This window comes from Temnothorax nylanderi, unplaced genomic scaffold (genome assembly GCF_030848795.1).
Source record: "Temnothorax nylanderi isolate EJ_2023f unplaced genomic scaffold, tnyl_v1.0 TNYL_tig0110_pilon, whole genome shotgun sequence".
Lineage (NCBI taxonomy): Eukaryota > Metazoa > Arthropoda > Insecta > Hymenoptera > Formicidae > Temnothorax > Temnothorax nylanderi.
The window spans coordinates 315,893-330,874 of record NW_027249172.1 but is presented as its reverse complement, the minus strand read 5'-3'; the positions used below and the strand labels follow the sequence as shown (position 1 = coordinate 330,874).

The window sequence follows — 14,982 nt, the reverse complement described above, 5'->3', positions numbered from 1 at the left end:
TGCATAACAATTATCTTTCAAAGCAATATACATATTCTCTTTACAATTGGCGCAATTTAATTTAAAGATTTCACATCTTTTTTGAAATACATGTCACTTGAGTTAAGTTAGGTAATATAATTTTGTGAAGAAGAAAATAAAGATTTTACATCTTTTTTTTTTAATACATGTCACTTGAGTTAAGTTAGGTAATATAATTTTGTAAAAAAGATATAAAGCTACCACTTAGGTTAGATACATGTCACTTGAGTTAAGTTAGGTAATATAATTTTGTGAAGAAGAAATTAAAGATTTTACATCTTTTTTTTTGAAATACATGTCACTTGAGTTAAGTTAGATAATATAATTTTGTGAAAAAGATATAAAGCTACCACTTAGGTTAAATTTTGAATTTACAAAATACATTGCGTGTACTTGGCACTTTTTTTTACCTTTTTTGAAAAAGGTAATTTTGTACTGATATCACCTATTTTGTAGTGTTAAGCAAGGATCTGCAAAACATTTTTATTTTTTATTTTTTAATTATTCACAAAATTAGCAATACCAACAAATACATAAAAATTAATAATATTTAAGTAAAAGTAAATTATACATTTCTCACAAAAATTGAAGGAACACTAAATTTATCTTTAAAAATGAATAAAATTTAAATTTCAAGCTTAAAACCTCTACTTCCGAAAGGTTACTATTATTCGTCCAATTTTTATTATGTCTAGACATAATTTTAATTCAGCGAATTTTTATTATGTCATGACATAATTTTAATTCTGCCGCTAGGGAATTTTTAAGTCGATTCTTATAAATCAAGCTTGAATTTGATGTCTAAGTGTCCCATGTTGCCGATAACGAGGTCCACATAGTGCGCTCCATAGTTTTCGGTGTCCAGGTGTATTAATACCTTGAATTCGATGTCCACGTGTTCCAGGTTGCCGATGACGGGTTCCAGATAGTGCGCTCCATAGTTTTCGGTGTCCAGGTGTAATAATACGTTGAATTCGATGTCTAGGTGTCTCACGTTGCCGATGACGAGGTCCACATAGTGCGCTCCGTAGTTTTCGGTGTCTACGTGTATTAATACCTCGAATTCGATATCTACGTGTCCTACATTCAGATTTAAAGTTATTAATACACCTAGACACCAAAAACTACAAAGCACACTATGTAAACCTCGTCATCGGCAACCTGGGACACGTAGACATCGAATTCGAGGTATTATTACACCTAGACACCGAAAACTACGGAGCGCGCTATCTGGACCTCGTCATCAGCAACCTGGGACACCTAGACATCAATTTCAAGGTATTAATACACGTAGACACCGAAAACTACGGAGCGCACTATGTGGACCTCGTCATCGGCAACCTGGAACACCTAGACATCGAATTCAACGTATTAATACACGTAGACACCGAAAACTACGGAGCTCACTATCTAGACATCGTCATCGGCAACCTGGGACACCTAGACATCGCATTCAACGTATTATTACACCTGGACACCGAAAACTACGAAGCGCACTATGTGGACCTCGTCAGCGGCAACCTGGGACACCTAGACATCGAATTCAACGTACGATTACACCTGGACACCGAAAACTATGAAGCGCACTATCTGGATCCCGTCATCGGCAACCTGGGACACGTGGATATCGAATTCAAGGTATTAATACACGTAGACACCGAAAACTACGGAGCGCACTATGTGGACCTCGTCATCGGCAACCTGGGACACCTAGACATCGAATTCAACGTACGATTACACCTGGACACCGAAAACAATGAAGCGCACTATCTGGATCCTGTCATCGGCAACCTGGGACACGTGGACATCAAATTCAAAGTATTAATACACGTAGACACCGAAAACTACGGAGCGCACTATGTGGACCTCGTCATCGGCAACCTGGGACACGTAGACATCAAATTCAACGTATTATTACACCTGGACACCGAAAACTATGAAGCGCACTATCTGGACCTCGTCATCGGCAACCTGGGATACCTAGACGTCGAATTCAAGCTTGATTCATAAGAATCGACTTAAAAATTCCCTAGCGGCACTTTCTGCCAAGCGTAGAGAACCTTCTTTTCCGGCAGCGGTGGTAATACGATGTAAGGATACGAAATCTCTCCAGATAAACATGAAGCAATTGACTCAATATGTATTATATACCTAATACCTAATTTACCTAAATAGAAATCTTCCTCCTGACCGATAAGTCTATCGACCTTATTTAATTTGCCTACTAGATCGATCGAAATACGCGCGCGATATCGAAACTGGCGATACCTGCGCCGCCAGCGTCGAAAAAGTGAAAGTGACATTTTCTGATATATATATGTTATATTGATTGAGAGACGACGACGTATCTCCGTATCTTAAAAATAAATTTTCACATTTGGACTTTGCGTCGCAATATCTCCGCTCGTAGGGCACGTAGCGGAAATATTATAGGAGATACCCCCCCAAAGTCGACCCCAAGCTATCGATCAAGCCTACTTAGAACTTGATCCGTTCACTCGTTATCGAGATCTCAACATCTTGGGTACTCGCAACCCGTCGCGTCGCGTAAAAGAGTCACGGTCGGTCTCGCTCCGCGTGTACTTGGCACGAGACACTACCGTGTCTCTTGATTTTGTTATTTTTAACTACTATGTGTGTCGAAATTTATTATTTTAATACAAAACGGTATTATTTTAATTCCATTGGTTTAATTAAATTAACATTGTTTTAGTTAAATTAACGACATATCGAGCAGGAGCAGTGGCGACCTATAGGAGTAGTAAAAAATGACAAATTGAGTATAATTTGACACTACGAATTTAACAGTGCTGAGACAAGCCTTTGTGTGCCGCATTAAGCCGGTTCTACAATAAGTCGTACGTCGGGGTTGGATGTCGGAACGCAGCCGATGGTCCAATGAGGAAAATTTATTTTCGAAAAAGAAATTCTCTCATTGGATCATCGGCTGCATTCCGACATTCGACTCCGACTTATTGTAGACCTGACCTTAGTGACTCCCAGACACGTGTGAATATTCTCGATATATTGCGGATTATCTTGTCAGAAGCTACCGCAACTCCTTCACTTTAGTTATCTAAGTAGTCAACTAAATTATTTTAAGCTTTGTTGAAGTAAGCTCTGTATGTCTGCTTCGAAAGCCTGAGTGTGCGGAAGCACATGAGGTTCTAATAAAAAGTCACCAATAATACCGGTCGAAATATCGATGAAGACTTGCTGTTGATGATGCAATACGACAATGCCTTGTGAGTTTTCAACTTTAATATCTCAGAAATTAAGCATTTTTGGACTCATATTAACATAATAAATTTTTTGTTTTTTAAGTACTGCCCGATATTTTGGTTACGCTCTATATAGATGTATATGTTGTATATGCATACTTTATGTATATTCTATGCTACGTTTACATGACGGCTTGTAATCCGGTTTAACACCTACCGTATACTATCTAATCTAACATTTTTCTTCTTCTTATCATAATGATCACTTAAATATAAGCCTATTTTATACTCTAAACATTTAAATCAATCTCTTTTGATGTATATACATATATTAGAAATTGAAGTTTAAGTATAAAAAAAGCTCCTATTTAAATGATCATTATGATCAAAAAAGAAATATTTTGGATCGGATAGTATACGGTAGTTAAAACCGGATTATAAGCCGCTGTGTAAACGTAGTCTATATTTCTCTCTGTACATAATATATATTGACAGTATTAGAGCCTTCATGAAGCAACGTAATAACGACGACTAATTCTACAAATTTTCCATGCTGTCTTCTGATTCAGTATAGAGACCACTAGGTTTTCCAACAACGATTTCCCAGTGGCTTACTTTCTTGACAATTCCAACTCGACTCATTGGCATAGTGACGCGTGACAAGAATAATTCATGATACATAAAACGATACCGTATACGAAATAGTACCGAAATACATTTGAAAACAGATTTAATTTTAAGATAGCTAAAACTTCCCTCGTAGGTAATTCTGGTATAAACTCCCTTTTTTTCCAAACTATACAATATACAGAACTATCAAAATCGATTGAAGATTAATCTTCATATCAAGCGGTGGGACAAGTTTGAAAGGCACATGTAAATGTAAGTAACGACTGCGTACAGACTGATTTACGAACGAATAATGGAGGGAAGATAAATCGCTGTCGCACTTAGCGAGAACATCGACGAGTCACTCGAAATAATCGCGAGGCTCCGTTACGCTGACAAAAAAAAGATAATTACGATCGTTTGAGCCAAAAGCGCGGTGGAATATTTTAAAATACTTGGAGAAAATATCGCGTCCTCTTCGCGACAGCTAGAGCGATGCGGTTAGTGACCATCACGCGTGGTGAACAAACGTGAGAATTTCTGAGGCATTTCAGTGACAGTGACACTAATGACACATCCGCAATCAGAAGAAGAACTAGTTGTACTTATACACGGTCACGTACGTAAGCGATCTTATAATTTCGTGGGAAAGCGTAAGTAGTGACTGCGTATATTGTGAATCAAATAGAAGACAAACTTGATGAAAATAGAAGTATCAAAAACCAAAGTAAAAATCGTGTATAACTAGATAATATTTAAACAAAGATTTTCAGTATATGAGCCAGTAAATGTAAACGTTTGTGCGATAATACATTCACAGTCCATAAAAAATTTTTTATATAAAAACATATGTAAATATATATATAATTATATACAAAATATGTCCATATATGTTTTTTCTCTATTGTATAATCTCTGTTCGTATATATAGGACAAATAATAAGAAGAAGAATTAAAAAGATAATTTTCACATTGTTTTTTTTTAATAAAAGTAAAATTTGAGAAAATGAGAAAAATTGTCTATATATAATCATATAAAGTAAAGTAGGTATATTAAAATGTATATGGACATATTTTATATATAATTATATATATTTATACATATTGTAGTTATTTACAATATTCGCGGACATAAAAATGGAAGAAAAAATGCGAAATTAAAGTTATTTTGAAGCAAACACATTCTGCTTCATAAATAGATTTTTATTAGAACGGGAGATATAATTACATCTAACATAAAACATTCCCACGTGAGTGTCGTGAGTGTAATTTACGGACGTTCTCTACGGGACGAGATCTTAATAAAGTCGCGTCGTAAAATCGCGTTTTAATCCCCTCGCCATTTGAAGAAGTGCAGTACGCGGCGTTCATTCTAAATAAGTGCTACTTTCGAGTTCTTGTCTCGACCCGTAATTACGCAAGTGTAAACACAATCGTACGGGCAATGCCGAGTAATGAAGTAATATTACGGACCGTGCGCATTCGCGATTTAATACAACAGTCATTCATAATGGATAAACAATTGGAACAGGAAGTAAAGCCAGACCCTGGCATGAAGAAGAAGAAATTGGAATACATCGAAATTTGCGAAACAAATTATAGATATATATACGAACTTATCGAAAACTAAATTAATACATTGTGCCAATATCATATAATACAATCACAATTCTCATCATGATAAGACAAGTCACATAAGCATGACACTCATATTTTTGGTTTCTACGTCCCCAAAAAAGTAGAATCTACTTTATTAGTATCGAATAATAAAAAAAAAGCATCGTAATCCATAGTAATGTCTGGTCTGAGATTTTAATTATATATCCCGAGTAATTATTATTTTAAATCTGTTTAAGGATAGATGACATAGATGCAATGTAGTCCAGAGACGAAAGCCTTCAAAATCTAACGAACATGTTAAATCGAATGACAAACAAATGATAAATTCAGTGGGTTGCAAAGACCTGTCTTCCGAGTTCGCCACACCGCCCGTGAAGGAAAACATAAGCTATTACTTAAGCTGTTACACGACTCTGACTTGAAGGCCGGGGTCATGGCACGCGAGACTCAAGCAGTTCAGAATCTCACGGTCCCGATGGCCGGTCATGCGATCTTCGTATTACACGTAACGCGGAAAAAGTATCTCTCGGGAAAACTTACGCAAATTCATTCTCAGGGTGTCGAGCAGTGACAAAGTGTACCGAATGTGAAAGTTAAAAAGTTCTGCGCGTGATTGACTTGGAAAGATAAACGCGTAATTTAATTAATAAAGACATTATGCAGAACCGTAATATTCTACGCAAGTGTGAAAAAAACAGTGCGATCAAGCAAGTTTTTTTCTCTTAATAATTTGCTTTTAATTTGGTGTGTCGTGTACTTGTGTTATAAACTGTAAAAAGTAAAACTCGACAAAATTAACAACAATGGGGAACGCGAGATCGCAACCCTGCGGACGAGGCAAGTCGCTTTATCTGTTCTATCTTATCCACCGAACGTGGAACGTCGTCGTAGATCATCGAAGAGATCAAGATCGCTGTGACGATACCGACGGAGAAACAGATCTATCGTCGAAATGCAGCACTTGCAACGTATGCGATTACCGACAGGACAGCTTGATCTTCGAAAGGTAATATACAAAATATTAATTTATTAAAATTATTAAAGATCATCGGGCAAATTATAATGATTATAATTATAATGGAGACCCGTTAGATGCAAAGATAATTGAAGAGTATTGATATTATGGACTATCGATATAAACTTATCAATCGCCGACATAGTAGACAAATTGTTCAGATATTTTACCGATGGTTGAAAAATTTATGTCGACAGTCGAAAACGTCCATATTTTTCAATTATTGGGCTCGTTTGATAATCACGATAATTTATGCAGTATTTATAATGTAGCATCTCGTCGACGTAATTACTTGATTATGAGTAGTCGATAAAGTATTATTAAAAAGACTCAAAATGAATAAATTTTTATAATTATCAAATATGGATCCGATGTGTCTAATTTAAATTAATCTACATAAAATTTAATGCAATATTAATTTTATGTTTTATCCAAATATTTTATAAACAAATGTATACAGTAATATATATTTTTGCAAAACTACATTTTTTAAAAATAATTATTATCTGCGTGGACGATTCACACAAATAGATAATAATTATAGAAATATACAATAATATTATTACACCATAGACATGTATACGCATTTATAAAAAATCTGGATTGTAATAAATTAGAAAATTAATACTGCACTGTAGGCTAATTTATCAAATTTAACATTTATGCAAATTGGTGTAAGACATTATCTTGAAAATATTTCGATAATTAAATAGATATTATAATCGGATCATAATAAATTAAAAATGCATTACCAATATGAGTTTGTTTCAAATTTTAGTGTAGAATCAGATGTGTTTAAATAATACTGCTAAAAAATGGGCGCATTCAAGCTAGCAAACCAGCTAACTATAATTTCTATATCACTTTCATTCGTTACGAAATTAAAAGTATATGTATATCTTTTATTAATCGGTGTGATTTATAATCACACAGAACATTATATCGATTCGATTTTAATATTTAAACAATAAAGTATAAAGTATAAAGTATATTTTTCATCCATATATAATATACTATGTCTATTCGCTTCGACTCCAATATTATTTTTTACTCTAAAAAAAAACAATGATAATAAAAATAATATTTCTAGATAGACGCTTTATAATAAATAAATCGAATTTATTTTCGTAAAATTGTAATTACTTCGAGTAATTAAATGATGTACACAAGACATTCCAATATATAAAAGTTTCCGCAAATTATAAGCGTTTCTTTAACGTTTCCATTCAAATAAAACTTACTTTATGAACTTTCATATCCGTGAAAACTACTAATTTTTGTCGCACGTGTATCCGATAGGAAATTATCCGTAGAAACCGTTTTATTTTACATCAAGCGTTTCACCTAGATAACTCTAGTTTTAATACATGATGCATCCAATGAAACGACATCATATCTGCAATCTGTAATTGCAATGTGTCACACATATTTTAGGCCCATTTTAAAGAATCTGTAACTTGCGTTAGATTTCAGGCTAGAGTCTTATTTATCATTTTATATGTATGTCATGTATTCTTACATATATGTGTCTTCAATATTTTATACGCGTATCTTGATTCTTCAAATATGTTTATAGGTGTGTAGAAAATTATAAGACAAAATTATATATATAGGTAATTTTTTCTCATTTCCTCAAACTTCATTTTTTTTTAAATAAACAACGCGAAAGTTATCCTTTTAATTATTTTTTAATTCTTGTTATTATTTTTTCTGTATATACGAACAGAGATTATACAAAAGAAAAAGAAAACATATATGGACATATTTTATAATATACTATTAAATTCGTAGTGTCAAATTATATACTCAACTTGAGTCGTTTTTAACCATTTCTGTAGGTCATTACTGCTCCTACTCAATATGTCGTTAATCTACAATAACTAAAGCAATGAAGTTAAAATAATACTGTTTTGTGTTAAAATAATAAATTTCGACACATATGGTTAAAAATAACAAAATATTACTTAGCTCAAGGTATTTGTTTAAATTTCCTTAATATTTAACAGCGTATAATTCTACACATTTATACATACTTTTATATGAAAAATTTTTTATTAAGGGGTCACTCTTTTGCGATGCGTCTCGACTTATCCGCGGCGATTTATCCAGTTCTACATTCCCGTTTCATGCTCGCTTTGCGTATATACGCATACGACGAGAAAACGTTTGATTATCGGCTACACGTCGAGGACGTGCGCGCGTGTGCACGCGTGTGTCCCTTACGTCCTAGCCCCGCGCATGATGTATCGCGAGATAAACTCAGATAAACTCTGCTTACATTACGAGCAGGTGAAGGCGCCTCAGCACCGCGCGCATTGCTCCGCTCCGCTCCGCGCCGCTACATTGCATCGTGCCGGTCGTGCCGCGCCGCGCCGCGCCGGTGTCAGTAAACCTCCGACCAGCTCGCGGTGCGGAGTTGGTGTGCCGCGGTGAATCCCAAGTGTGTGATGATAAGCTCCCGCGGTCGCCCGATGCCGATTGTCTCGACGATCGTCGGGCGATCGATTGAGCCGGTCGCAGCGATTAAAGCCGATTAGTTTTTCTCCGCGCGCGTTTTCAAGTACGCGACTGGGAATGTCCGAGACTGGGACCGTCTGATTAAGTTAATTAAGGTAAATGTTATCATATCGCACACCTCGACTCGTTATCAGTCGCTTCAGCACAGTCTTTCGCGGATTGATAAATAAGATTATTAAAATATAATAATAATATAAAAATAAAATTAATAGAAATGTACATAAATTCACGTGAAAAATATTATTAGGCACAAAAGATCCAGCCCGTATATTGGCATATTTCCTATTTACTTGAAGATTAAAGGGAATGGGTGCCTGATATATTTCTTTTGCGTAAATTATCACCTGGAGTGATTTTATACCCCAACTAAAAGTTATTATTATTAATTACATATTGCATATTTTTTATCGTTCTATAATTTGTAAGTTAATTATTTGAGCACAATAGATTTACTCAACATTTTCTGAAAAAAAGAAAGAAAAAAATATATTTTAAAAATGAAAGAAGCACGTTAAAATTACTGTAAGCATCATTTTCATTTTTTCGATATTGGGGTGTGAAAATCACCGCAGGCGTCCGTTTCCCGTTAAAATGTTAATAGATCTCGACAGAATGAAGATTTCATTCTGTCGCGCAAAACTGTGAGAAACGGAAATTACGAAAAATACACTTTGACGCAACAGCGAGCACGACTTTCGAGGATTGATAAATAAGATTAATAGATCTTGATAGAGGACTTCGTCCTGTCGCGTGAAATTGTGAGAAACGGAAGTTGCGAGAAACGCGGCTTTGACACAACACCGATTGCAACTGACAAACTTGCAAGTTTCGCGACTCGGCAATGTTGTTACTCGAAGATTTTTGCATCACTTCCCCGTGATCTTGCCTTGCGACAGCGACGTCGCGTCGTTTACGGCGGAAATAACGACGAGTGAAAAATGGAAGTTCGATATCAATTATCTTTAATGACCGTATTAATAAAACTGGACACGAATATCGTTTAACTCATCGTTTACCGCTTGTCATCGAGAACGTGAGAATTATTGACGCGCGCGGTAATAAACATGCTACTCGCACGCTGACGATTTTACTCAAACCTTTTTGCTCGCAAGAAAACGATCCCGTTCGGGGCCTCCTCGCGATAATTATTAAAACGAGGAAACGGCGCGTCTCTCTCTTCGATTTTTTTCTTTGCACGCGCGCGGACGTGCGCCTAACGAGACGAGTAATTTAATTTCCCATACGTACACACGCGGTAAAACGTACGTACGTAAAACGCGAGTCGTGATGAATGAAACGGGAATCGCGTTCACGAGCGCGTTTACGTTAAAGATCTCGAACGTAAAAACCCCCAGTCGTTACTTTCGTGCCAATTACCGCAATTGCAGAAACGCCCCCCCGGGCTCTTTAACGCGAAATCACGCCGTTTGTGCGTTTTCACGCGCCGCCGTACGACTTTGGCGCGCCGCGATTGTTGCCTCCGCCGCGCCGCATCAGACGAGCGCGGATATGGCAGGTGCCGAGACGCCCATTGTTCCCGCGACGGCGAAATCACCGGCAAAATATTCGCAACCATTTCGTGGGAACCACAAAAAGAACCACGAACAATTATACGATTGTCATCGCTAGCGATGGGATCTTACAAGTTAGGCTCGAATCTGTTGGTATATAGTTTCGAACACTCTATGATTACTTCGAAAAATATAAAAGCAATACTTTCAAGACCGAACTTGGACGAAACGGTGTTAAAACCCCTTATGAGTATCTCGAAAAATAAAAGTATATAAATGGACTCGAATCTGAATCAAATATGTTTGAATTTTTTATGAGTACTTTACTAGATGTTCCTAGCGACAATTATTTTAATATATTATTTATCAATAATTACAAATATTAGATTATCAATCGTTGAAGTTAAATATAATACAAATATAATTAAAACTATGGAATAAAAGTTATTTGAAATCTTTACGCATTACATTCTTTAAACTGACAAGTTCGTTCTTAGAGTTCGAGTACTACTTGTAAAAGATTCGATTCTTTACGATAGAAACTGTTTATAAGTACATTTCAAATCCTGTAGATATTCATTCTAAAATTTGAAACTATAAACTAGTCGGGATTAATTACGTTGCAAGTACAATGTATGAAATATTATTTATAATATAATATTGAGCTTGATCCCATCCCATAGTCATCGCACGTAGTTCTATCAACCTACACTTCCGATAAGTACGCGAGGTAACGTGACGACATCGCGTGATAACGTCGCGTGATAACGTTGCGCGGTCGAGCGCACGTATCAGGGATGATTCGCGCGCCTTTACGTTTTAATTTACGTTATCAGCCTTGTATATTTGTTTAATGTGAAGATCACGTCGAGCGCAAACGCGAAATGAGGCTGAGGCGGCTGCATTTAACGCCGGATGTGCGCTGAGAATACGGGTTTGAAGACTCGGCGCTTCCCTCCGACATAATCTCGCCGTTGACGCATGCTTCGTTACACGTGTAAGAACCAGCATGACTCGATTCCTTTTAATATCGCGCTATATCATGCTACTAGCTTTGCCTTTTTTTTAGCTGCAAAAGCGCATCTATACGAAGACTAAAGGTTGATCAATATCGTATACAAGGTGTTGCGTTACACTTGCGATACGTCGTTCACCAATATCGTTGAGACTTATCTTTTACTGTATAAGTATGTGGGACAATATAGAACTATATTTTATATATGGTTGAAAGATTTAATTAATTGACAAAATTAAAAAATTAAAATTAAAATTAAAATTAAAATTGAATATTAGAATACATTTTTTTATCTGTGGATATATATATATTTTTTTTTTCATACGCATCTAAATATCTTTTTGTGATGCAGATAAGTAAAAAAGATTTTAATAAAATGGGTAAGTGGGTAGAACTTTAAGGACAGGCGTGTCGATTGATGCCACGGCCGGTTCCATATTAGATTAATCGAGTCATGATTTGCGAAGGACATTTACATCAACCCACGTGATCCTTGTTCTTCTAATATGTCCTAGTGGCGTGCTTGTTTCAATTCTAATATACACCTACGTATCATTGTCCATGCGTACATGAACTGAACAATCAGTTTTCTTTTCTGTTCTCTACGTCGATTATTCGAATTCAAATTAACAAACTAATTAAACATCGATGTGTCTCAAATACTTGATACATGGATAGTCATTTGTTACGTCTTTCACGAAATCGAATGCACAAATATGATAATTGTGTCCAGTAAATAAATCCAATTTAAATAATATCATAATAATAACGTTTCTCTGTAATTTCCTTGAAGAACTTTGTATCGCGTTCTCACGTATACTGGTTTATCGATAGGCAACGTACTAGTTTATTCGATACCACAGGTACGGGTTTACCAGTGCGTGCAATTCACATTTTGCTCACATCGGCCAATGTACTTAATCCGGTGTTTCGAGTCGCACGTACGATGTGGCCGCCTTCTCAAAGGCGACTCTTTAAATGTGATATGTAACTCGGTACTAATTTACGTTGTACACAATGTTCCGTGCAATTTAATGCCATTTAATGCTAATAAACCGTTTCCGTGGCCGCGGTACCGCCATAATCGGATCGCACACCGGGTCTTGATTGTACGCGCATTTTGTCGAGCATAACGATCGATTAAAAATTCAATCAATGCCACGACCGAACCGTCCACCGGAAACAATAGGCGCGTTTATTGCGACTATCGCGGACATGTGAGGCAGTTTTCTCGTTTACGAGGAATTTTACTTCCATCATTTAAAAATGATAAAGGTATAACTCAATTTTATCGTTAAGCTAATATTTCAAATACTCGAATTTATTGGTTGTTATAGCACAGCGATTGTTTTAATTAGTTTTGTTGCTAGCTCGCACAAAAAAATACAGACGCGCATTTTTATTCTTTTCTTGGAAACATACGCACGTGATATTTGGAACTGCTGCTAATGGATACGGAGATCTGAAAAAAATTTCTATTGATATTTCTATAATATTGATATCTCAAATGGTCTACTTTATGGCGCGCATTTCTTGGGGAAGTAAAGCATCTTGAATGAAAAAAAAAAACATTATACAGAGCATAACGTAGCACTGCGAGGAGAAAAAGTTTTAATAAGAAGAGACCGCACCAAGTCTTGCGATGCCTTACATTAGATACAGATTGCGCGAGCAGTCTTATTTTATGCTTTGAGGCAATTTCTTTGTACAACGGGATACGTCATTTACGTCAGCTGCGTATTTTATTGACTAGAATGCGCATATTTCACGAAATGTCGGGAAAACACCAGACGTAAGCCTTCTATTATAAATGTGAAGTGCGCGTTAATCAAGATGTATACAATGATTCAATAGTGTCAATAGTGCTATTTTAATTGTCTCAATTCTCTGGACGGACAATCTCTTTATTTTAATTTGCGTAAATAATAAGGTAAACACTTCGATTAATTTTTAACTAAAATTTTAGCAAATTTGTAAAAGATTAACTTGACGAAACGATTTCTTTAACGTGGTATACTATCGCTTAATTAAGCCATAATGTAATTAAGTTATAAGTTTAAACATAAAAGTAGACTTATTTGCGTAAAATCGGCGTTAAACGTTCAACAACTGAATTGAATCGCTAAAATAACATATTTAATTATCTAACTTTCTTTTAGATGAACTCAATCTGTCAATCCGTCACGATAATTATTTCTTGTACATCTCGCACATTCACGAATGCTTTGCAACGATAGGCATGGTACTTTGCAATTATAAAGTAATAAGTTATCTACGTAGCTGTAATTTATTAATCCATCACTCGTCACTCGTAATGAGCTAGACAAAAAAAATATGCGCGCCCATGGTGAAAACAATTGTATTGTACGGATTAAGCAGATGCGATTTGTAATCACTTGTTTTTATTGTTACTTGCTTTCGACACTTTGATTAATCATACATCATCGCGAGACAAAAGATCGAGAATTACCTAATTAGACTTGTACTAAAAGCTAATCTCCTTCAGGTTAATTGATCCTGTACGATCCTGGGTTTTAATTGCACGTACAGTTACGCGAATAGCTTTTCACATACACACACACACACACACACACACACACACACAGCGTGCGCGCATACACACAAAGTTTGGAAGTGTTACCTAAATTTAAAAAATATAATGTTCGTGAATTTTTGAAGAATCCCAATGTCAATATTCTTGTACTTAATTTGATACTTGAATAGTTAATTCAAGTAGCAGAGTGACGTTAAGAGACGTGTATTAGACATCAGTGGACGTCACTTTGTCGACTTTTAACGTCACACCGCTGGGAACGTGTCCTATATATCTTTTGTCATTTGCTAACAAGCGCTTTATCATATTGAGCATTCGACTTTCCAATCGTTCTTAGAAACTGCCGCATATGATGTCCATAAGAGTACTTTCTATTGTAAATTGATTTAAATACACCTCGTGAAACGTGGTCGTTAACGTGGCGATACGCAATGATGATTGTGAGGACGAAGATTAGAAATTGTCGCGCAATTTTTTATGCAGAGCATGACAAATTAAAATCTTAAATCCAACAGAGTAATATGGACCGGTACGGATCTGTGCACGAAACAATTTCTTAGAGTGATTTCCACGTGCGTGCATGCAAATTTCTCTGTTTCTAGTCTCCTTCGCGAAAGTCGACAAGAAAATTGTCGCTTTTAATGCCAAAAGTAGATTCGTCATCTTAAACCTCGGAGGTGACACGAATGTTGAATTTCTTATATTAGTCCACAATTTTATTTTAAAAAGCATCTACTGCTCGATCTTTTTTTTATTAATACGTACTACGCAATTTTATAGATATCGATTATATTTCGTAAAATTCGCAATAAAGGCTGGTTATGTATAAATTAAATTAATTATGGATTATAAATTAATTAGCTTCTGATATAAAATATTCATATTAGAAACATTTTCAA

At 35.7% G+C, this 14,982-nt stretch overlaps 1 protein-coding gene across 4 annotated transcripts in view; it reads left to right on the top strand.

Annotated features, from left to right (window-relative positions):
- Mwh (multiple wing hairs) overlaps positions 1-14,982 on the top strand; it is a 65,813-nt gene that overhangs the window by 17,568 nt on the left and 33,263 nt on the right. Inside the window, exon 2 of one of the 4 annotated variants that reach the window (XM_071712433.1) lies at positions 5,713-6,477. In XM_071712433.1, the coding sequence (XP_071568534.1) occupies positions 6,275-6,477 (203 nt within the window). In that variant the 5' untranslated portion in view covers positions 5,713-6,274. Of the gene's footprint in view, positions 1-5,615; positions 6,478-8,858; positions 9,099-14,982 lie in introns of those variants that run through there. The other 3 variants (XM_071712435.1, XM_071712434.1, XM_071712436.1) reach the window with 3 other exon arrangements.